Source organism: Centroberyx gerrardi, chromosome 6 (assembly GCF_048128805.1).
Source record: "Centroberyx gerrardi isolate f3 chromosome 6, fCenGer3.hap1.cur.20231027, whole genome shotgun sequence".
NCBI lineage: Eukaryota > Metazoa > Chordata > Actinopteri > Beryciformes > Berycidae > Centroberyx > Centroberyx gerrardi.
The window spans coordinates 29,359,976-29,385,948 of record NC_136002.1 but is presented as its reverse complement, the minus strand read 5'-3'; the positions used below and the strand labels follow the sequence as shown (position 1 = coordinate 29,385,948).

At 43.1% G+C, this 25,973-nt stretch overlaps 1 protein-coding gene across 1 annotated transcript; it reads right to left on the bottom strand.

Annotated features, from left to right (window-relative positions):
- Positions 1-3,869: 3,869 nt before the first annotated feature.
- On the bottom strand, positions 3,870-14,189 carry bbc3 (BCL2 binding component 3). The gene is made up of 5 exons (XM_071906653.2): positions 13,912-14,189; positions 12,335-12,684; positions 12,273-12,295; positions 7,079-7,284; positions 3,870-3,962 (listed from the first exon to the last, which is right to left on the bottom strand). Exons 2-5 carry the CDS (start codon positions 12,670-12,672, stop codon positions 3,870-3,872), a joined length of 660 nt encoding a protein of 219 aa, XP_071762754.2. The 5' UTR covers positions 12,673-12,684; positions 13,912-14,189.
- Positions 14,190-25,973: the final 11,784 nt, after the last annotated feature.

Sequence of the window (25,973 nt, the reverse complement as noted above, 5' to 3'; positions counted from 1 at the left end):
AAAAAAACAAGTTTTTAATTGTTGATTTTTTGACACTTGTCAAAATAAACCTAAATATTGGTTTGCTGATGCCTTGCTGTCATACCAACCAACCGTCTCTCCTTCTGAACAACAGTTTAGTGATTATTTCAGGATGATCGAGTTATCCAGGTCTTCAAATACTCCATTACATACTGTACTGAGTAAATCCTGTTTCTATTCATCCATCCAGCTATACATACATACATATATATACTGTACATACATGCATACTACACCCATAAACATAAAATGATGAAAGACCAGACAAGTGAATACAGTTCTTATCTTTATTGTATAAAAAAAAGAAGAAAATGTACAAAATTCATGTAGAAAGTTCACAATAGAAAAAAGTTGAAAAACAGCAAATGTACACTGCATGAGACTGAGATTAAGAATCGATGGCAGGAGGCAGGAGCCTGCAGCTTCCCCACCCCCGAACCAGGAAGTGCACCGCCACGAGAGAAACAACCACAGGAAGTCACAAGAGTCGCCACAGGAAGTGGCCTACCACAGGAAGCTGCGAGGGTTTCGCAGGAAGTGACCCGCTGCACGCGCTCAGTGAGTGCAGAGGTGGCGATCGCCCACAGGTTGAAGTTCTTACAGAGAGACACTCTCCAGCTAGTTGCGGAGTTATCTAACTAGCTACCCATGCTAACAGCTAACAGTCTTTCTTTATGCCTGTTAGCATTACAATCTGATGACAGTGAAGAAAGACAAATATAACAGTCAACATGGCTGAAAGCACCGCTAGCAAAAATACAACATGAATGCCAACATTTGGTTCACCACTGATCTAAAAATGTACAAGCGGTGAACAAGTGCTAACCCCGCTAGCATGTAGCTTAGCCCTGCGTCTACATCTGTATCCGTCAACTTACAGTGGTTTCATTATGACTTTACACAACACGGCTCTCAGCAGTGATAAAAACCAGGTCCTGTACTGTACTGGGAACATACACAACAGCACAGCTAAGGCCCGGTGAGAGCGGTGTGTGATGTGTACGGCAACGCAACGCATACGGAAAACACGTTAGCCAAAACCTGATCAGTTCCCTTTCGGCTCTGGAGGCAGCGGGGGTGAAGTGGGTCAACAAAGACTGGCGTTTCAATCGAATGCTTTCTGAAATAAAACTTTAAATATTCCAGTTTGTCGGCGCTTTAATCCAAAGCACCTTACAGTACCGTTACATTTATAGCATTTTTTGCATGGGTGGCACCAGTAGCGCTACGGAAAGTCCCGATGACTTAATGTGTCAATGAAATGGATTTCAGTTCAGTCATTTTAAGCCGTTAAACGTATTCAGTGGATTTCAGTATTGCTAACACAGCTCCGTCTGTGATGCTTGATTTCCTTTTGTGCTTTACAGAATAATTACAAGGATTTTGGTATTTTTCCATCTCAGCTGTTTATACACAATGAAAGTCAATGCATCACCTTCATTTTTCTAATCACATGCTGGGAAAACTTGGAATATCAAGTCAAGTTGTTAGCTAATTACAGACCATTGCTTAAAAAACAGCACCATTTTAGATGATAGAATCAGTTGTTTTTTTAAATATTGAGCAATGGACAAGAGGCAACAATTTCCAACACTGATATGTAGCATTTAGGAATGAAACCCTTCAATATTTGCTTCCGTTTCGTTGGGTGATGCAGCACTTTCATCATATACAGTGACATCTTTACTTCCCAGGTTATTCAATCCTTATTTTATCAATTATTTTATCAGTTACAACTAGGGCTGAACAATTAATCGAAATTTTATCGAAATCGCAATATGGCCTACTGCAATTTTCAAATCGCAGGAGGCGCAATATTTGTTAAAGGCGAAATGTGTGTCAAAATACCATTTTAAATGAAATATTGTCGTGCTGCAGAGACGTCCTGGCCTACACATCATATTCTACAGACTTAAGAAAACATCTTTGTTTGGTACAGATCCCCGCAAAAATCACACCATAATCATTTATCAAGTTTTTCAATGAAAATGAGAATAATGATGTAAAAATTATCATTCCCTCTAATATAACCCTAACCCGCAAACCATATCACAATTGCAATATCAGTCAAAAAAATCGCAATTAGATATTTTTTCAAAATCGTTCAGCCCTAGTTACAACTCAACAGGATCAGACTTTAAAGTACAGATTAATTCATAGTTTTAATCAGGAATGTAAAGGAAAAAAATAAATTAAGCATCATACAAAAATGAAAAGAAATATTTTCAAGAAACCAAAAAACAAGCTACAGAAAGGCTACTTTCCAAAATAAATTATGCTCTTAATGTGAGCAATTAATGTTTTCTCCCAAACTACAATGAAAGTATCAAAAAACTCAAGGGGTCATTTTAACATCGTCATCGAATACTTTTCAACAATCAAAAGATCCAAATCATATTTTTTTTTCTTAAACTCATGGAATACCATCTTAAATCCACTGGATTCAAATTCAAACTCGCTCTACTGCTGCCAACGGCCGGTCCACAATACAAAATAACTGCCTTCACAGCAGATTACCCAACACACAAACAGTGAACTCTCGCTTCGATAAGTACTTTTTAAAGTTCATCAAATTCCCATATTATTATTTAGATTCAATCTTCCTAAAAGAATATGTACAAATGATCAAGTAACTATAAACACTGATGACAGAGGGGTGAGGCCCTGCCAGCTCCCAACACTGGCAACGAGAACGGTGTGGAGGCGTGTGCAGTGGTAAGTCCAGTGTGTGTGCGTGTGTGTGTGTGCGTGTGTGTATACTGTATGCGTGTATGCTTAGTGCAGATGATGCTATTTGTGTCCTTAAATGTCCTTAGGCCACGCTGAACCTCGGGGATATTTGAATCTTATGCAAATTACTGTTGACTTTAGTGAACACAAATAAAGCATTTAAAGAGTACGTGTGTGTGTGTGTGTGTGTGTGTGTGCGTGTGCAGCCGATTGTCCTAATGTTGATGATTAGGCCTCAACAGAGGGCTTAACAGAAAGGCACCTTGTACGATGAAATGAAACAGTTTCAGATTGGAAGAGAGGTTCACACCCGCCTTTCCCTGCAATGCCACTACAGCATCTCCTTTCACAGTTTACAAGAATGGGGCCTCAGCGCACACACACACACACACACACACACACACACACATCAGTGACACACACACCAGAAGTGAGTCAAATTATATCTGCAATAATTCTTTGCATTTGTTTTAAGCCAGAAAGTTTAGACAATCACAGAGAAGAATTTGAAAGTCACTTAAGTATACTCTTCTGCGATTGACAGATTACCTGAAATGTTCAGTAAACACCACCCATCTAAATGACCCAGGTCTGGCATGCACACACACACACACACACTCACCGTCTCACACGTAAACGCACACCGACACACACTTGAGTCGCGGCTGCTACATAAGGAGCTGTCCCCCGAGAGATTGAGAAAGACGTGGAGAAAGCGAAGGAGAGATTTTACAAAATATACAGGAAGGAAACAACAGTTAGAGTCGGCCGGCCGCAGTCTGTACCAGCAGACACACAGGCAGGCAGACAGACAGGCAGGCAGACAGACAGGCAGGCAGACAGACAGGCAGGCAGACAGGCAGGGTCCAGGTTCACAGACAGCACCCTAATCCATCCTGTAGGGGGCGCCGGCGCCTCCGTTCATCCAGCTGCGGATCTCAATCTCCCAAAGCCGTTGTTCAATTTTGTGTCCCAGAAGTTCTCCGGTTCAAACGGACAGCGGCACGGTGAGCGATCGGTGTTTTGCGTTCACCAGCCACAGTACGACAGCCAATCAGAGGTCACCATGGTGACCGGTGGTGGCGGGGGGATGGAGTAGAAGGGGGGGGGGGGGGGGTCTATGTGAGCCGGAAGACAGTGCTCAGAGTCTGGGTGATGAAGTTGAGGAGGTCTCGACATACTTCTCTCCAGTCCTGCCACTGGGGGGCAGCCTGCTGAGAGAGAGAGAGAGAGAGAGAGAGAGAGAGAGAGAGAGAGAGAATGATTAGTCCAAATGAAAAACAGACAACACATCTGATTATTTGAGATTTGACCTTTTTAGACAAGCTAGATGCTAAAAAATGCGCATTTGTGGACAAATTGACCTATAAAGAATTCTACATAATTGACTTAATAACATACTTGTGACTCAATGCAAGGGACAGAAGTTGCATTGTTGACATGTGTAGCGTGTATGAGGAAAGATACTGAATGATCCAATTCTGGACTGAACTGAACTGGTCTTACACACAATATCTACCGACATTTTTAACCTGAATTTACTCAAGTCAGGTTGACTGGGTACAGTTGATGATTTCCAAATGCTTTACATCCATTTTAGAAACATTGTGGTTTCAGGTTTGAGGTGGAAAAAAATCATTATTTGAAGTTCATCATTCAATATCTCAGAAATACAGAGGATCCAGGCTGTAGAAGTAGCCTTTAAAAAAGTACCATCATTTCTGCAAATGGGGTGGGATGAGGAGAGAGAGAGAGAGAGAGAGAGGGGGGGGGGGGGGGGGGGAGAGAGAGAGAGAGAGAGAGAGAGAGAGACTATATGTGTGTATGGGTTGGAATTAATCACAGGTCAACAGACATGAGAGACACAGAAGACACTCAACAGGAAGATAAATAAGAGTGTGTGTGTGTGTGTGTGTGTTGAGGATGCGTCTCTGGGCTGCTGGAACCCCACGTGCCTGTGGTTAACCCTCCCTCCCTCCCTCCCTCCTCTCCTCTCCCCCCCTCCCTCCTCCCTTGCTTTCCTACCTCCTACCCTCCCCTTTTTCATTCCCTCCCTCCTTCTATCACTCCCTCCCTACCCTAGTTCCTTTTGTTTTAAACTGCTCATTTAGAAAAAGTCCCTGACTTTTAGCTGGCCGGGTTGTAAACCACACACACACACACACACACACACACACACAGGGCAGGAGACAGTTCAGTGAGGGCAACAACCCCAACAAAAGGGCTGTTACGCCCTCATAAAGTGTGTGTGTGTGTGTGTGTGTGCGTGCGTGCAAAACCCATGTCTGAGTGAGAGCCAAGGGTAGATGACGTCATCTTTGTTTATGTGCAGAAGCAGGATGGTGAGCGAGAGAGAGAGAGAGAGAGAGAGAGAGAGACAGAGAGAGAGGAGTGGGGAGGAGTGAGTGTGTGTGTGTGTGTGTGTGTGTGTGTGTGTGTGTGTGGTGGGGGGAGGAGGGGTGCTGACAACCTCACGCGATCCAGAGCACAGATAGAGGGAGGGCAAGAGAGGGCGAGGGCGAGGGCGAGAGAGAGAGAGAGAGAGGGAAAACAAAAAAAAGAAAGATGCAAAGCGATAGAGAGAAATATTATTGTCTGTGCTTGTTTTCAAACTGAAAGATTAATTCATTCAGTATGGTTTTAATGTCTTGTGTGTACTGTCAAAATTTACATTTTGTATAAAGCTTCAGCAATGTTGTTTCTGATAAACAGCCATGACAATAAAGTTATCGAATTGATAGAGAGACAGAGAGAGAGAGGAGAGAGAGAGAGAGAAGGAAAGAGAGGGAGAAACAGATAGAGACAAATAGAAAAAAGACAAAGAAAGGAAAAGCGAGACAGAGAGATACAGAGAAAAAAGAGAAGGAGAGAAAGAGAGAGTGAGGGAGATCGAGAGGAGGAGGAAGGAAGGAGGGAAGAGGAGGGCGGAGGGAAGGGGAGGAGGAGGGAAGGGGAGGAGGAGGGAAAGGGAGGAGGAGGAGGAGGAGGAGGGCATCAAGTTCACACCACTGTAAACTCTTCTCCAGTCACAACACTGGCATCACGTCGATTCTCTCTCTCTCTCTCTCTCTCTCTCTCTCTCTCACACACACACACACACACAGGCAAATATTGATCTCTCTTCACCACTGGCTCACACACACACACATGTGCTTACGCATGCATGCATACCCATCCATGCAAGCACACAGTGAACTGATAAGATATTTGCGTGTGTGCGTGTGAGAGAGAGAGAGATAGATAGAGTGAATCAGTGTGATGACACTGTGTTCAAGGACACAGAAAACAGTGTATACACACACACACACACACACACACACACACACACACACACAAGTTCATCTCAGGTGGAGTGAAAAAACTGAAGTCGATACAGAATAACCTGCTTACTGGGAGTAAGACTAAACGTTCAGGTATTACTTATATTATTTTTCTTTTGTATTCTGAAGTTTTCAACCCTCCAGCCTCTTTACCCGACTTGCAGGTTTTCTACACAAGCGGCTATTATCTGCCATCTTATTGACGCCTTGCGCGACAAATGTCCACACCTCAGTCGCAAATTTCTAAACACGCGTTGGAGACTCCCCGCCGCCGCCGGAGAAACGCGCGCTGCTCCATTATGCGAACCGTCAAATCGTTCAAATCTCATTTCCCACATTTCCTTGTTTGTGCGAGACGGAGGAAACTGAGGAAACATTTCTGCTGGTGTGACCGAGCGGAAACTGTTAAAACCACCTTTGTTTTATTGTTTGTGAAAGGCAGAGAGTGAGAAGGGAGAAAAGAAAAGCTGTTCTGACTGAATTGGATGTCTCCAGTTGTGTCTCTAATTTTTTTCTGCACAATGCCGCAAAATAAATTAAGCACAATACGAAAGTGGAAAAAAGCAACAAGTACTCTACTTTTCAAAGTAAATTATGCTCAGGATATGAGTGATTAACGTTTTCTTGTTTCTCCCAAACTACAATAAATGTATCATGCAACTGAAGGATTCATTTTCTCATCGTCGTTATCACAACATATATATATATATATATATATATATATATAACAATACATACATACATATAACAATCAAAGTCTTAATTCACTTCTCTGTCAATGTTCTCTAGTTTAGTCTAGTTTAGCTCTGTTTAGTTTTAGTTCAGATTAACTGTGCAAATAAACTAATTCAAACACTTTTGGTGCAAATTGTGGCGTCTTCCCCTCCAAAACACCACTGAAGACCCATTTTAAGGGTTCAGATTACTTCAAGTGATATTTACAAAGTTCCTAACAGAAGGCTAAGTGAAGGCAGAAATGCGGTGTGAACTCTGACCCCGCCTCTTACCGCTCTGCGTAGAATCGAGGCGTTCATGTCGTCTGCGATGGCCCTCAGCTGCATGGCCACCCTCCACACCTCCGGCTCCAGCCCCGCCTCTCCCGCGGGGGCTCTGTGGCGCGGCGAGGCCCGGGACGGCCGCTCGTTCCGGGGCAGCAGGTCAGGCAGAGGGCCCCGCCGGCTGGAGGCCCGCTGGCGCTCCGCTCCGTCCGACTCTGCAGAGGAAAACAAGCAAGAAGAATTCAGAAAAAGGGGATTTAACACAAAAAAAATGCATTTCTACTACTCTCTCTTTTCGTCTTTACCGTCGCTCTTCCTCATGCTCTGACTCTGTCTCTCTCTGTCGGGGTGAAATGTTTATGTAAAAAGAGAAAGAGGTGCTTTATGTGATACACACAGAGCCTCCGGTCATGCTTAATCGATTCTCAACGAGCAGCGTACAGTAATAGCCTCTTTAAGTTTTACACACACATATAGACAGTCGGCCAAATCATGCACACACACACACACACACACACACACACACAGGCTACAGGCTAGGCTGCCTAGCAAGACAGACTTACTATTTACTGGATAAACAGCCAACGCACACCCAAACACACACACACACACACACAGTCCTGCACTACAAAACAAAGAAAAATGTGGTCAAAGTCTATCACCTGAATTGAATGGCATATAGTTTAGCATTATTTGATGGAGTTTGGTTAGTATGAAATCTAAACCCCAGTCTTGACTTTTGACTTTTAGAATACAGAAAAAGTAGTTACTGCAGTTCCTGGGAGGGTTGTTTAGCTCTTTTGGGGTTACACATATATACACACACACACACACACACACACACACACACACACACACACACACACACACAGAGTTGTTGAGGAGACTGTTTAGCTTGAGCTCTTTGGGGTGACGGTGACTTATTTTCCTCTTCATGGAACTTGAGAGAGTAATCTCTTAATCTGCTTAATAAGTCTGGTATGGAGAAGAATGTGTGGTGTGTGTGTGTGTGTGTGTGTGTTTATTGTGTGTTTACAGACTGTTTTTGTAAATGGACAGATACCTATACCTTCTGTCTGGTCAGTTTAGCGTGACAAACAGGACTAAACCTATTCAGGCCGCGCTGCCTTAAGAGGAGACGTTACAGCAGCAAGACTTATTGTCACTTTATGAAAACTGATTTAAGTTAATGTGATTATTTTTGTTCCTTTTCATTTTACAGCACTGTTACTGTTCCAAAAAGTTGTTTTTATTGTTATAGCACTTTGTAAGACTATTTTGAAAAGTGATTTACAAAATTAGGATTATTTATTATTATTAGTATTATTATTTAAATATCACTAATAATAATAATAGGTATTATTCATTATGACCACCACAGTTAAAGCATCAACAGTTAAAGCATACAATTATTTACTTTCTTCTCCTCTTTCTGTGTTTTATCATTTTAAATGTTCAAAATAAACAGAAAATAAGTACTTTTCCAGCTTTATGTTGTGGCACACATTTTCAAAATAATTTCTCCACTGACTACTCTAACTTATATTACCGGCACTTTGAACGGCACTGGCAACATGAGAGTTTTGGATATGAATTCCTCTGAACAGTACTGTCAGCTCTTTGGGACGAGTTTTAATCTTCCTGCGACCCGCCTTTGGGTCCCCAGCTTGTCTTTGAGAAACACTCCTCTACTCGGAGACTCACTGCACTCTGTCCAATCACAGTGCAGCAGTCCGTATCGCATTGCCATCCCAGACCCCGGTCTCTGGCACAGAGCTGGGCACCCCCAGCAACCACAACCCTGTCGTTGCCACAGAGACGGGCACCCCTGGCAACCACAGCATCTGCTTCACTAGGAGGATTACAACTGATCCTTAAAGATGCAGGTGACTAGACGGAGAGAGAGAGAGAGAGAGAGAGAGAGAGAAGGAAAGACCAAAAAGAGAGAGCGGCAGAAAAACAGGAAAACCCTGGCTTGTTGCCAAGGTAACTCTAAGCCAGCGATCCTTGAGACGGCTCCGTTCTATTGGTGCACAGACCAGGGGGCGAGCTGTGATAGGGTGAACGAGATGAGAGGGGGCGGGGCTGACACTGAACCTGTCTGTCTGATAGGCTGAGAGACTGACAAGGAGACAGGGAGACCCCTGGCCGGAAGGTGGGGTGTGTGTGTGTGTGTGTGTGTGTGTGGGGGGGGGGGGGGGGGGGGGGGGGGGTAGAGAGACCACCACTGGTCAAAACAGAAACAGACAGCCCATTGAATAAAAGCATGAGAGGCTGGCCAAACCATTCACACTAACAGAGATAGATAGCGTCAACTAACAGATTAAAACTCCCTAACTAAATAATTCACTAACTAACTGACTGACTGACTGACTGACTGACTGACTGACAGGTTTATGGGTTAGCTGGCTGAGTGACTGGTTTTCTGACCGATTAGCCTGATTGACTGACTGTCTGACAGACTGATGGACTGACTAACTCAGCACCTGGCTGGCTGACTGGCTAACTGAATGACTAACTAATTAAATGACTGACTGACTGATTAATTAGCTGGCTGACTGGCTAACTGAATGACTGATTGACTGACAAACTACCTAACTAACCAGCTAACTGACTGACTGACTGACTAACAAACTGACTGACTAACTAGCTTATTAACTAACTGACTGGCTGGTAGGTTTACAGATTGACTGGCTGTGTGATTAGTAGACTGCCTGATTAGCCTGATTAACCTGATTAACTGACTGACTGATTAACTAACAAACTGACTAATTAACTAATTAACTAACTAACTGACGGGCTGGCTGGTTTACAGGGTAGCTGCCTGAGAGATTTGTAGACTGCCTGATTGACTGACTGCTGCAGAGACAAACTAACTAACTGACTGACTGACTGACTGACTGACTGGCTTACTGATTAACTGGCAGACAAACTGACTGGCTGATCTGGTGTGTGCTGCCTGGCTGAGCGGCTCAGAGCAGAAGGAAACGCTGCAGACTGTTTCTCTGCAGCAGCCAGAGAGTGGAGGACAAGTCTGAACATGCCCCGACACACAGCTGACCTACAGCTGAGAGAGGAGGAGGAGGGGGAGGAGGAGGGGGAGGAGGAGAGGGAGGGCAACTTGTCTTTTTACATTGCTACTACTCTGCCACAACACGATGGCACGGTGCCAAAATGCAAACCTGCCTTTCCTGTAAACCCTCCTGAGCCATCCATCCCATAATAATCCAACCTGTCAGCGCTCCGTCCCTCAACCAGGCAGCTCTTCCCCCGACTCTCCTGCCTGTCTCCTCTGACTGAACACAAGAGCCCAAATAAAACAAACTGAGACATAATTTACTACTGCAGCCACCGGGAATCATATCACTCACAGAATCACTTTAATCGGCAATTACAATAAATATGCAGAATTCATCTTGCTGAAATTACTGCAGAGACAAACTGACAACCGACAGACGTTTACGTTTTAGGTATTCAGCTGACGCTCTTATCCAGAGCGACTAACAAAGAGGGCAGCAGTAGAATAAGCCTCTATTCCTCAATCACAAAGCTACCAGTAATAAGGAGTACACACTAATTAAATAATAATAACCCACTGATTTCATTTGGATAATCCAGTTTTTTAAAGATCAAACTCTGGCCAAAAGAATCCTTCATCCCCACTGCAATAGACATTTTAAATAAGAAATAGAACACTTGCCCTTTTGCATATTTGCACACCTGTCTGTCTGTTTTACGTGCCATTTTAAGCATTTTTGGTGTGCGTGTTTTTTTGCGTTTTTATTCTGTGATGTGTTTTTTATGAGCCCATGCCAAAGACAATCTTCTGCTGTATGATGGATAATACATTTTTCTGAGTCTGAATCTGAAACTCTCACGGCCAAAACTTGTTGGTGAGAAATAAATATTTTTATCTGCATGGAAAGAAGAGTGCATTTATTTTTGTATAATTGTCTTTGGCTTCATATGCTTAACAATGTAATTTCCCCTACTCGCACCTCATGAACTCAGTCAGACAGACATTGTACTTTGTCTCATGTACAAAACCGGTAGGAGCTGTTTGATCGTCTGAGTCCTATCTGGCACCTCTTGGCCTCGGGTTACAAAGGCCGTCCTGCAACAGAGACGTCACAGGTTTGATCCCTGTAACAGCTGCAGTGTGTCTCCTCTCCAGTACAAACTGCACCGAGTGTCCAGCGAAGAAAAAACGAACCAAGCCGCAAAACCAATGGCTGTCTTGGAAATATGGCCCCCGAGTGCGACGGTAAACAGCCGCTAGCCTGCTGAACTGCCAACTGATAACTGTAATGTTGACTTAAGGGTGGAGGTAGAGAGGACAAACTGCTCTGAGCGGATGGGTGACATGTTTCGTTCTGCACCCGTCTCTGTACGACTCACAGACAGAATCTGTTGTTGTTTCTGTCTGACACGCACGAGCAGCGTTGAGTCTGGCAGTATATCAGGTGTAAATCACTGCTCGCTCTTCATGCCGGTAAATGATTACTGATGTGCACCGACTCAGATCTGGGTGTTTGTTTGCGTTTTTTTTTATACCAGTAGTTTGTCTCCCTTTGATGACCTCACACGTTCCATTTCGCCCCCTTTCTGTCAATCAAAGGAGGAACTTTCCCATGTAGTGTAGTGTAAATATGACACAACCCTTGTTACAGCAAAGTAGTAGCTTCCCAGTAACCTAATAACAATTGGCAGCAAATAGTGTTGTATATGTAATAAATGTCCCATTAATGTAATAAAAGCTACCTAATATCTCTTCCTGTTAATGTAACAATTACTACATTATTGGGTTTTATTACATTACTGAGAAGGCCAAAAGTTTCCGTTTTCAAAAATGATATAACTGAACTGATATTGCAATAATAGTCACCTCACAACTGTCACACATTCACAAATTTGGGTATTTATATAGCATTTAAATAGTTTAAATCTAAAATGAGATGTCTACTATTTGTTAAATCTGACACCAGCCACAAGACGAATGCTGGTTAAAGGTTATTTTCAACTCTAGAAATCATAATTGGCTGGTAAAACAGTGAAAGTGTTCAGTATATTTTGGCTGATGGATGAAAAAAGCTTCTTGCCCTGCTTCAAAGTGTGTTTTCACCAAGTCTACGCTTCCCTCCTGCAGACCACAAGCCCAAGCAGCTCTACTTTCTTCTGTTTATTAAGAATGCCATGATCCTACCTGTCTGTCCTCCTGCGTAGGCACTGGGTGCAGCTCCGCCCCTTTCCTCCCTCAGGCTGCACGGCTGCGAAGGTGGAGCCGTGGATGATGGCGGCGACGCGGGAGACGACAACGGGTGGGTCTGGGTTTCCTCCGGCCCCTCTGGGCGGAGGTAAGGCAGCGGGCAGGGCAGGTAGAGCGCCTGCAGAGGGTGGAGGAGGTGGTGGTGGTGGTGGTGGTGGTGGTTATGAACGGCGCCGGCGGGCACGGTGGTGACGGCGGTGGAGGTGAGCAGGCCGGACCAGGCGTGGAAGGGCCGAGGCAGCTCCATACGGCAGCTGTTGTGGCGAGGGAGAGGGCCGTTTCCTCCTCCTCCTCCTCCGGCTTCTGCTACACTCTCCATGGTCTCTGCACGGGCCATGTCACTGGCAGCCTGAGTCACACACACACACACACACACACGAGAAAGTGATATGCAGTGAGTAATACTGTTCCAAAGTGGGTTCTGTGTCTTCTAAACATAGTAAATTGAAGAATACCTGGAAAAAAAACATTAAAAAAGTAATGATTCGACACAAAAAATAACAACATTGGAGAGCAAATTGTAATTTTACTCGACAACAAACAGGCCACAGATTGCACCGGTAAAAAGTACCGGTTGAAACAGCGTGTATTTTACATTATATGTTAAGTTTATCAGCATTGTTTTTGTCTCCCTCCTCTCCAGTTTGACCTACCAACCTATATACTGATCCGGCCGCGAGGGGGCAGCCGGTAGTAGCAACCCTTCCTGAGCACGAGACTACTATTTGTAAACAAATCCGTGCCGACCGAGCTCTCCGGCGCGCGCACACATACACGCGCCAAACCACGCGAGTCTCTCGACGTTTCAACGGTAATAACAGAGTAATGACGCTGACAAGGAGGAAAATATTAACGCAAAAAAAAAAAGCACAAGGGTTCGTCGATTCACAAAAACATATGGTACGGTAAACGTTACGTGGAATATAATTTGTCACCAAAACTCCCAAACCCGCTTATATTGACTGAATTTATGGCGACAAAGTAGAGTAATGGCTGATAACTGACAATATTGGGGTATATATCCAATTGACGTCGATACAAAATAGAAAAAATAAATAACGAAATAAATATCCGTGAGGCGAGAAACGACCCTACTATTCTAATGTGGTTCAGAAAAAACACGAGTTGCATGCAAAGGTCGTTAATTTGACAATACTACAAGGCGTTTACAAGCAGCCACCGGGGTTTCTTGACAGTCCTCATCCGGACCTCAGTCACACATTGCCGGGTAACACACACACACCTCTGCCCCTCGGTATTTTCCAGGTTTTTATCTCTTCCCCCCCCCCCCCCCACTCAAAACCCCTCTACACTGGTCGAAAAAAGTCAGATATCGACAAACTCTTTACTCTCCTTGATAGTTCATGTCGTTAGCAAACATTAGATTAAAAAAAAAAAAATCGAGAATCAAAGTAAAAAGCAGGCAAGACATTTCGCCGTGCCAATCAGACAGAGTTGAAAACGCAGCTAATCTAATTTTGACAGCTGGACAGATGATGCAACTTAGCTTTACTGCTGTCAGATCCACACAGTCAAGTTCTGCAGCAACGAGTCGATATTAACGATTCACACTTACTTGGTCTATCTGACGATCCGTGGTGAGAAAGTGTCTGTCTGCAGGTCAGAAACCGACGGCAGGTTGACATCAGAGATAAAATGTGCCAAAACAAGCAGTTGATTCAACCGGCGGCGGATCAGAAGAAGATGAGGAAAGTCCACTTGGGGAAAATAATGTGTCATTCCAAGTTTCCCGGTAAGGATTGTCTCGCTAACAGCCGCCTCGACTGTTTCAGTTTTCCGTTGTCGTTTAACCCATGAACAACATCGATGTGCAACCGACTAGTTGTAACGGAGCTGTTTGTTGTCCGTGCTGTTGATTGTACGGGCTGATCGGTCTGAGCGATCCTCCGCTGCTTTCACTCCAGCTATTTCCACCAGTGTCAAGCTAGCCAGAACGGAATACAGAACTTCCGGTTTCAATTTTCAAAATAAAACCCTCATGGACTCTTTTCGTAAACATCCAGTTTCTTTGGTTTGGTTTTTGTGTTCCAAAGATTAGATTAAACTTTAATCATTCATGTGGGGAAACTAGGCCGTTACAACAGCAATTAGTAATACGATGCAGAAAAACAGCATATATAGAGGATGTGCAAAATTATGCATATTTTCAGGTCAACAGAAGGCCATATGTGCTGAGAGTGTTTGGGCGTTTAGACAAACATTCACCTTCTATACAATAAATTCAAATTTCAGCTGTAGATAATGTGCAGAAATTGCAGGTTTGGATATACAGTATGTGTATATGTTCAAGTCACTCTTTCATCAGGAAATACCATACACATTAAAACAATACAATCTTTTAAGTATCTACTTTATAGCCGCAGTTTCTCTCCATTTTAATACATTGATTCCACTAAATATTTACATGTGACTTCGGTTGTTCTGTACACTCTAGTGCAATTAGTCTTTTTTTTCCCCTCTAAAAGTGACACATCTACGCTTTTATTTTGAAGGCCATGCTTCCGGTATTATGCTGGGTTTCTCTGGCAACCTTGACGGAACTGTGGAACCACGCCCTCTCCTCCTCTTCACAACAAGTGCTGACATGCCAAGACAGGATGCTGCTCGCTCGCTCGCTCTCTCTCTCTCTCTCTCTCTCTCTCTCTCTCTCTCTCTCTCTCTCTCTCTCTCTCTCTCTCTCTCTCTCTCTCTCTCTCTCTCTCTCTCTCTCTCTCTCTCTCTCTGTCAAATCAAGTCAACGGGTTTTATTTGTGAGTTGACAACAATGTTGCTATGGCGTCAAGTTGAAAAATCAAAAAAGAAAATTAACATTACATTTCTTTCCCCACATGTATTTCTCTCCCCATGTCTCTCTCTCTCTCTCTCTCTCTCTCTCTCTCTCTGTGTCAGTTCAAGTCAACAGGCTTTATTGTTCAGCATTTCTACATTTTACATCCATTTCCTCTCGTATCCTCCTCCCCCCTCCCTCTCTGTTTCTCTCTTTATCTCTCATCTCAGGATACAAGAAATTTCCTCATCATGTGACAACCCCACACAGGAATCAACAAAACACCCTTGCACACACACTCACACACTCACTCACTCAACACACACACACACACACACACTCCCCTTCCCTTGCCCCCTGGCTGGCTTCCCCTAATTTCCTCCAGTTTGACACATCTGCAGCAGCTGTAAACAAAACAATGGTGCTGTGTTGAGTCGAGCTGAGTCAGCGTATCGTGCACAGGCCGTTACAGCACACTCAATGCAAATACAGTAACAGAGCGTCAACTTCAACTTTATTTGTATAGCAAGTGCTTTACATACAATAAAACACAAAGAGACGGTGAGGTAACCGTATCACGATTAAATATAAAAAGTATGGAAAAAAGGCATGAAAAACAACAAATGGTAATGAGTTGCATTAAATAGTTAATGGAAATCAAAATGATCACTATCTATGATCTATAAACTTATAAGACTTTAGTTTATTCATGTGAAATAGGCAAAGACAACTAAAGTATTCCAAGTCAAGTTATTATTGATTAAAGCTTCAGTCCAAAATACTTTTGATGGCGAATGGGATAGATTTCCCAAACCCAAACATGGGAAAATATAATCCCGGATTAGTGAATGTTTTGTTAAAACACTGGAATCCTATTTATGATAAATGGTTTAATCCGAACAGGCAGGCGGCCGCCCCACACGTCCGTACAGTCACTCACACAGATGGCTGCTTCAAAAGCCTACTTAACCAATATTTCAGAGCCACGTTTCACGTTTTACACTCTGCAGATATCATTTCAGTATGTCAATGCATTTCTTTTTACTTTTATGTTTGCTTATATTCTAATCTAATCCTATTCTGTTACTCACTCACTACAAATCTATGACATTCGGGCTGTAGACTGCAACCCAAACAATAGGAATATTATAGTGATAAGAGATAAAAAAAAATAGCATAAAAATAAGTATGATAAGGTCAGTATAAACTGTAAGTCCCTAGAGGAACAACAGAGGAATATTATGGTGATTTTTCATTAGGCGACATAAAAAACAGCTAATCAGAGCTATAAAGCAGTAAAGTCCCAACAGTAGCCTAATTAGCCAACCCTCTAGTCCCTGCAGTCTGAGAACCCTGCATCACATTAGCATCCCAAATGACTTCTGAACCCCCCCACCATCCCGACCTTTGACCCCCGGATCATTGTACTCGGCTGCAGGGCCTGAGACGGGGGCGGCGCTGCAGAGCCGCCGGGTCGGAGGCTGTTTAATCGGCTGGAAATGGCAGCTTGTCTCCAGAACCCCCCCCATCCTCCCCCCCTCCCCCCTCCCCTCCCCTCCAGCAGCAGCAGATTGTTTGGGTGGGGTGGGGCGCGGGGGGGGGGGGGGGGATCCCCTCTCAGGTACATGTCCGGGCGAACATCCTTCAGCTTTGAGACAGACAGACTTTGCAGCAGCTGATAGTCAAAACTGTTGCCATTGTTCAACATTGTATATGTGTGTGTGTGTGTGTGTGTGTGGGGGGGGGGGGGGTCATGTCTGGGCAAAAATCCTATTTAAATGAAGCGGTATAATGTATAATTTTAATAATAATTTGATATATTACTTTATCTTGATTTTAAACTGTCACAGAGTTTTAAAAGCTTCTTGTAGTCTGTAAATCTCCTTTCTAAATGTCACTGTTCCTTTTTGAAATCTCTCAGCTGTCTTCAGTGTTGTTTTTGTTTTGTTAGTTTCTTCCACAGCTCTTTGTAATCCGGCTGCATGATGCTGACAATGAATCTTGATAGATAGATAAATCTTTATTGTCCACTAAAAAAAAATCCAACAACACATCATACGAATACGAATACGAAATTGTCTTCTCCACAATGTGTAAATTTGCCTTTGCTTCGGCATTAAAAAAGACATGACATAAAACATTATACATACAATACAATACATGCATCAAATAGAAAAATAAATAAATAAATAAACACAAATACTGAGCAAAATGGCAACAAACTCTGAGGAGCAGCCGCCCTGAATCTGCCTAAATTAGTTTAATTTAGGATCATATTGCGATTATTTTGCTGAATATTGCAACTGTGATATGAATTGCAATACAATACACAGACCAGATTTTTCAATATTTTAGATCTTTCAGCAAACAATAATAATAAAAGTAAAAAACTAAGAGGTTATTGCTTAATATTTGCTGCGTCTGAATACACTGAAAGTGTTGTTTACAGTGTGGAATTTAATTTGTTGGCCAGAAATTGCACTCAGCAACAAAATATCATGTTTACGAGTCAGTTTTGAGCAGCCACCAATTGCAAATTTCAATTTTTATTTATTATCTGTGCAGCCCTACTTTGTGGCTTTGTTATAAATATTCTTATTCTTATTACTGGGCCCTTGAGCAAAACATTTGGATCACCAGGGCAAGTAGGGAAGATGTTTTTATTGCTGAATTTATTTGTTTTTCATTTATTTATCACTGACAACAGGTGAGCAGCCGCTACCTGAAGAGACCGTTTGTGCCACAACACCCAAAACACCTGCTGATGCCACCTAGTGATGATGTCACCCGCCAGGTTTTGGATTCCAGGCTGCATCATCATCATCATCATCATCATCGTCGTTGTCCGCCTAGCAAAGTGTGTGTGTGTGTGTGTGTGTTGGGGGAGAAAGGGGGGGGGGGGGGGGACATACACCGTAACCTGAGTGCAGCCGTGCAACTGGAGAGACGATATGACGGCACCAGATAAGGTGAACACATCTCCAACACTGACCCCCTCTCTCTCTCTCTCTCTCTCTCTCCCTCTCTCTCTGTCTCTCTCTCTCTCCCTCTCTCTCTGTCTCTCTCTCTCTGTCTCTCTCTCCCTCTCTCTCTGCCTCTCTCTCTCTCTCTCTCCCTCTCTCTCTGCCTCTCTCTTCTTCTCTCTCTCTCCCTCTCTCTCTCTCACAGAGTTCAATTTTAATGACTTTAAAAGTATGATTGTTTAAAAGAAATCGTATCACCAAAGCACACACAAGTTCATGTGGTCTCACACACACACACACACACACACACACACACACACACACACACACACACTCCCGTCTCGCTGACAGGTAATCTATACCTCTGCAGCTGTGATAAGCATGTAAATGAGATCATCAGCTTTGTGTCTCACTTCTGTGGTGGAACCAGGTCACTCCTCTCTCTTTCTACCTGCAATCCAGCAATCCCAAACTCCTAATCTAATCCCTACCTCTCTCCCTCTCTCCCTCTCTCCCTCTCTCTCTCCCTGCCCCCCCCCCCCCCCCCCCCCCCCTCTGCAAAGTGACCCCTCCCATAACAATGTAGGTTACATGTAGGCTAATGAATATTCAAATGGAAATTACAAAAAACTGACAAAAGAACATACATCACCAACTAGATCACACTTAAAGAAATGTGATGAAGGTGTTTACATGTTCTGCCTGCTCTCTATTAATTACACTTACTCTGAATAATGGCATAATCGCACTGGTGCTGAAATGATTAGTCCATTAATCGATTAATCGATTAATCCAGTGGTTCTCAAACTTTTTGGCTTGTGTCTCCTTAATATGAAGCAATGGCTATTCTCAGAAAAAAAAGCAAATGCTAGAGAAAAATCTGGAAAAAAAAGTAGAAATATGTTTTTTTCCTATCCCATAAATCATCATGCGACCCCCCAGAATTATCTCACGACCCCCTGGGGGGTCCCGACCCCTAGTTTGAGAACCAGTGGATTAATCGATCGATTATAATTATAATTGGTTATAATTTTGATTATAGATTAATCATTTTAGTCATTTATCAAGCAAAAATACCAAACATTTGTTGGTTACAGCTTCACAAATGGTAAGATTTGCTGCTTTTCTCCGTTTCAGATCATTATAAAATGAATACTTTGGGGTTTTTGGCTGCTAGTCAGATAATTTTGGGCATTTGTCATTATTTTTGACATTTTATTGATTTTATTGATTTTATATGATTAATCAATTAATCGAAGAAATAATAGATTAATCGATAATGAAAATAATCGTTGGTTGCAGCCAACATAATGTCGCTGTTGGGTGAAAACCCCGTAACTCAAATGTTTGTGATTTTCATGTTTTATCTTCAGCTGAAGGATTATTCCTCTATGGTTTAAGAACATTTTTCAACCTTTGGGTGTTTGAAACCTTTCAAAACCAATTAAATAAACAGAGAAATGCACAATGGTTCAGATAAAAACAAGGCTGCTTTTCTTACTTCTTGAAAAGTTTTGGAGATAATCAGATAATCAGAGTATGGTGTTCACTCAGGTCCTCCTCACTCACATTATTGTCTTAAAGGCATCACAGTGGCATCATGCAGACAGCAGGTAGTTGTGCTCAGTCTGTGCTCACTTTCTATCACTCAGTAGTTTATTCACTGACCAGTCATTTAATACCACTACCTCTAAAAATCACTCTTTATTTCTCTCTATTTCTTCTCCTCTTTTCTTCCCTTCTCTCTTTTTCTTTTACTTTCTTTCTCTAACAAACTCTCTTTGTTTCTTTGTTTCTTTGTTACTTTCTTTCTTTCTTTCTTTCTTTTTTTCTTTCCTTCATTCTTTTTTTCTTTCTTTCTTTCTTTCCTCCAGCAGTAGGATGGACAGGCTGGTAGCAGGTGGGAGAAGTGATGAGGAGCGAACCTCAGAGGAATGAATACCTCTGAAAGGTCAGTGCATCGCCATCAAGTGTGAGTGTGTGTGTGTGTGTGTGTGTGTGTGTGTGTGTGTGTGTGTGTGTGTGTGTGTCTTATTTGTCCTGTCGTAACCAAAACAGAAGGCCTCAGCATGTGTCCCCACAATGAAGGCTGAGCTGGTGTTTGGGTTGCTACAATGACATCATCGGTTTCCCCCCCCCCCCCCCCCCCCTCCCTCCTTCCTCCTCCTCCCTCCTCCCTCCCTCCTCCCTCCTCCCTCCCTCCCTCCTCCTCCTCCTTCATTTTCACCCCAATCAATTCAAAATGTTCAGTCAGATTAATTATTGTATATTCATTCATTCACAGTTGTTTAATTCAACAAAGGAAAAAGTATTTTGACCCAATCGCAGCTCTCCTCATCCCTTCCCTCATTCTCCTCTTCTTTCCTTCCTTCCTTCCTTCCTTACTTCTTTCTCTTCTCCCTTCTTTTCTAACTTTCCTCTTTCCCCATCTTTGTTTCCTTCCCTTGTTTTTGTCTTCCTTCCTTCCTTCCTTCCTTCTGCCCTTCCTTACTCCCTCCTTCCCTTCCCTGTCCTTTCTTCCCTTCCTTTCTTCCATCTTTCCTCCCTCTCTAACTTCCTTCCTCTCTTTCTCCTTTACATCCTTCCTTCCTGCCTTTCTTCTTTGTCTCCCTTCTGTTTTACTTCCTTCCTTCCTTACTCCCTACCCTCCCTTGCCTGTCCTTCGTTCCTCTCTTCTCACCTTTTCCTTTCCTACCTCCATCCCTAACCTCCGTCCTTCTTTCGTTCCATCCATCTTTCCTTCCTTTCTTCCCTGCTTTCTTCCCTGACTTATATCTCCTCTTCCCCTTCTCCATCCCTTCCACTCCAAACGCGTGTGCACACACACACACACACTAGTCTTTTTTCTCCTTCTTGTTGATCGGCTTCATTGTACATCTTGTGTGTTATAGTGCTATTTCGGCTTTTTTTTTTACTCATTTGCTGTGGCATATCACCTGAATTTCCCTCTGGTACTAACAACGTATATCTCACCTCTCCTCTCCCTCCCTCCCCCCTTTCCTCCCTTGGTTTCTTCATTGCCCCCCCCCCCCCCCCCTCCCCTCCGTTTTCTCACCTGCATTTCACAAATTAGCTCCTGCTGTTGTTGTGATAATTATCTGCTAAAGAGGCTCAGCAGGAGGCAGAGAGGCAGCAGAGGGCGAACCCCTCTCTGTCATCAGGTAACGGTGCAGCAGCAGAGGAGACACAATGCCACCTGTTAGCAGGTGAAGGTAAAGTTATACGAGCGGACCGGGACAGCCGAGGCTCGGGGTGTCACCTTATCAGCTACAGTAACGCTAGCAGGCACTGAGGGGCGGTGATTCAGCGGTGGACCAGTCACGTTTTGTCCTCAATGTGGTGGAGAGAGAGCTAGGATGTCCTATATTCAAGTAGAAGTACTGTTACTTTGCTGATATTTTACTGAAGTAGAAGTAAAAGTGCTGTGTATAAATGAAGTAAAAGTAAAAAGTAGCTAAAAAATGTAAAAGTAAAAGTTACTGAGTTCCTCTTTAGAAAAGAGAACGTTGTTAGCTGTGATCTTTTCCATGTGATTCTAAAAGGACAGGAGTTCAAATTTGATATTTCAAAATAAAATGCACAAAGTAAAGCCAGATTCCTCTTCTCACTGTGAATGGCTCCACAATTTGTCAATTTATGTTGGTTCAGTTTCTGCTGCTGATGGAGAAACACAACATCTGTCCTCTGTAATGGATGGGATTTAAAATGTAGTGAAGTACAATACTTCAGTAAAAACATGCTTTAAGTAAAAGCAAAATTACTGCCTTCAAAATTGTACACAAAAAGCTACTCAGTTACAGTAACGTGAGTAAATTAGTTACTTCCACCCTTGCTAGTAACCAGGGATGAAGAAGATCACAAGTGTTTTGTTCGTTCAAAGCAACATCTAACATTTCTCAGATAAAATTGTGTAATAGATGATAAGTCGGTAAACAACTCTGCACCTTCCTCCTGTCTCCAGTTCCTTCCACACGATAGATGCATTTGAAAATTCAGTGGGGAAACTCCGTCCGTATGTGGGTTTGTTATCTATGTTCTCTGGTGATTTGCATTGTCAACATGTTTTCTCCTGAAGAGGTTAAACACTCATCTGCTGTTAGACTCTCCTTGTGAAATACAGTTTACGAACCTGTATACGTGGATATAGATTTTATTTTTATGATAATAATATTTATTTATAAAACTGCTTTTTTGTTATATTGGTAGTTGTCTACCATAGGTTGATCATTGATTGGAGTTCATAGTTTACACAGTTTTTCATTTACTATTAAATGACCTGGAATGGAGCATTTGAAGCTTAGGCAAGATTTGAATGTAGAAAATACGCCCATCTTGGCTTCTTGACCCATAAGAATTGTATTTGTAATGACTATTTTCACAAATAAAAATTAAGTGGAAAAGAAAATACAGATGGCTTGTTTGGGAGACCTGAGAATATTTCGATGATAAACCATAACCATTAAGAAAAGTTTCTGATAAGAAACAGAAAGCTGTTGTAGAGCTGTAGGGCAATGTGGAGAGATTAAATAACAAAAAACAATACTTTGTCCCATTCTGTTCATATCGAATATCAAGGAAAATCAATTATTAACATCTAAGCCTTCCAGCTGATTTCTGGAATATGGATCCAACACTGACATGCTGCTGCTGCTGGGTGAAAACCTTTTATTCCCAAAACCACCAGCCATGGATAAGGAGGGAAGAAAGAGAAGAAGAAAACAATAGAGAAGAAGAGAGAGTGGTTCAGTGGAAGACATGAAGAGAGAGAGGAGGTGTCGGGCTTCTGAAGAGCAGCATTACCTCATCCATCTCACCTCAAACAGAGCCGGACAGATGGACCCGGTGTGTGTGTGTGAGTGTGTGTGTGTGTGTGTGTGTGATTGAGGGTCAGCTGTTCCCATCATGCCCTGCTCGGTCTCTTGCAGAACACCAAATCCCTGTTATGATAGGTGGAGTCAACACGGTGGAGGAATGTGCCTCGGCAGCACATCGCCTCTTTACGTCTCATGCAACAGCGAGCAACCTGGGAAACCAGGGGGCCGTCCCGCTCGGCCGGAGCAGCTTGTGACGGCTGCATGGTGCAAGAGCCTCGAGACGGCTTTAATTGAGAGACGCTGTACCAGTGGAATTTCTCCCCTTCTTCTTTTTCATTTTCTTCTTCTTTTTCTTCTTCTGCTTCTCCCTCTCCTTCCCCTTTTCTTCTACTACTACTCTTTGTTTTCTCTGATCTGTTTGTTTTTTTTTGAAGAAGAAGAAGAAAAATGCAGACAGTCACCCGGTATTATTGCAATTATTTGTGGCTTTGCAGTTTTAAACCAAATGACAAACAAGGTTAGCGAATGGACGGCATTGCAGCAGTTGAACCTGCAATAAACGATATCAGACCTTATAACCAATCCTGAAGCTAATGTGTGCTATATGGACATTTCCTTGAGATATAATGATATAAACCAATATCCACACAGCAGCCAGCTGTGTTGCTGTTTTCACCTCTTTTCTAAAGCTTGTTGTCAAAACCCGGACCGACTCAAAACTCCTCCCGCTCCATTCGGTAGCTTTTCATTTTTTTTAGCACTAGTTTGTCTCCCATTCCTGAAAAAAATTCTGGTAATGGCGGAATTGATGGAGCGAGCGAGTAAACTTGTTCAACTAGTAAACTTGCTACCAACATCTTCACATGTCATTGTGGGACATGTGACCTTCAGCGGGAGGAAAATCTGTGAGACCAAGCAGCCAAAACCACGTGTGAATTTTGAAGCCAATAAGGAAGTGGCAGCAAGCGACAAGTCCTCTAGAGTCCGGCTCCAAAAAGACTCCAAACTGCCCAACTCCATGCAAGTCAATGGGACCACAACCCAACTTCTCACTCAAAATAAAGTCAATACATTTTTTCGACAAGAGGTTTTGGTCTCAGTAGCCACTTCTTCTAATATGTGTCCTTATGGCGATTTTCAAAATAATTGCGTCATTAACAGGATATAACGGTTATAAAACAGGGTTGTTTTCCTAGTGATTGACAGGTCGCCTGTCCAGTGATCGACAGGTCGCCGATTACGGACCAATAGCAGGCGGCGCTGCGGTCAACCCCCGGCTTCGCTCTGGCTGCTCCGGCTCCAAAAAATGTCAACATGGCGGCGATCGTAAACCTAATTTTTGGCTTCAAAATGGACCTTCAGAAACCTGTTGGTGACGTCACACTCACTACGTCCATCTTCCATGACACTTCTCGGTGTACGTTTAGCTTAGCTGTTAGCATTTATCCTTCCATTTGTCCTTCGTAGGCCTCCGTAGTTCAGTGGCTTTGCTGTGTCTTATTTACAAATGTGTTGCAGCTTCTGTTGCCCTCTAGTGGTCAGAAAAATAGCTTATTGCTGCTTTAAGTCAATAATGAAGATACTGACAAACAGGGGATCGAGCTGAGTATTTGGGATATTTACTTTAGATTTAATTTCAGTCGGGGCGTCCTGGTGGCTCAGTGGTCTAAGGCGCAATATCCTGGGTTCAAATCCTGACCAGGATTGGACCTTTGTCCCATGTCATCCCCCTCTCTCTACCCAATCTTTCCTCTCTCTCTGTACTGTGACCCATCCAATAAAGGCAAAAAGTGCCCAAAATAAAAGGATTTGATTTAGTCTGTATTAGCCTCTGTATGAACTTCTGAAAACTTGTGTAATTTAAAAAACAGTGGAACCATATTATCCTCTTTTGTAAGAAGACCCGTGGTCTGATGGAACCTCGTTTCCTTCTGTTTTGGCAAAGTGTGAAGTTCAGTTTCTCACATGACACGGTTTATGTTAACAGCATCAGACAGTCATGATGTCATGATGACTGCTTGCTTTCGGCACCAGTGTCGTAGTAATTCGAAAGGGTATGTGTGTGTGTGTGTGTGTGTGTGTGTGTGTAGCTGCACCCACCTTATCATCAACCCACCTCACCTAGACCCAAACCAAGCTTGGCCCACATGACAGAAGCTGTGTTTGCCCTGCTTGAGACTTGAAAATCCCCACATATTATTTTGTCATGGTGATTTCCTTTACATTTACAGCAGTAGAATAAAGTCCTAGATTGCCAACAATACAAGCAGCCAACAGAAAGAAGTGCAAAGGTCAGAGCTGCAGTACCCAGACAAAAGATGTAACAAACATTCCTGTATGACACAGAAATATTAGGTAATAAGAGCCAGACATAAGACATGAGGGGTTTTATCCTTTTATTTAGCAGTAGAAGAAGAAGGCCAGGCTCAAGCAGGAAGAGGGCAATGTGAGATATCTCCCATGTCTGTTCAGTGAAAGCTGGTAATTTCCCCCAAATGGGCGGATCTCTGAGTGGGAATTTCTGGTGACTGTTCAAAGACGCCTTACCGCTCCATGCAGCCATTGCCATCTTAATTCCCCCCCCGAGTCTTAGTTGTTTATATCAACAAGAGAAACCGCCGTCACTTTCCTCTGTTCGTGAGCGGAGCCTCGAGGGTTCTCGTGTTTTCCCCCCGGGAGCTGGCTGTTTGGCTCTCACAACAATGAGCTCATCGCCAAGTCGGCCTCTGCATCCATCCAGGCGTGAGGTAGACGGGCCGGGGAAAGGGGATCCACGCTCTCTGGCTGTCATTACAAGCTGGGATGTGGAGCCCCAGGATAATTCAAGTGTGGTCAGTCCAATGTACACGGGTTGCTGTGAGACTTCTAACACAGGGTGCACCATGAATCACAATTAATAAATCAAGAGTAATGCTTTAGTAAAGAGATCGGATTATTCGTTAACTGAGAATACTTTCAGAAGTATTCTCTTAAGTAGGAATATGTGTGTGTGTGTGTGTGTGTGTGTGTGTGTGTAGGCCTATATGGCGTATATGCATTGCAGTTAGAGAGTACTTTGATGAGTGATATGATG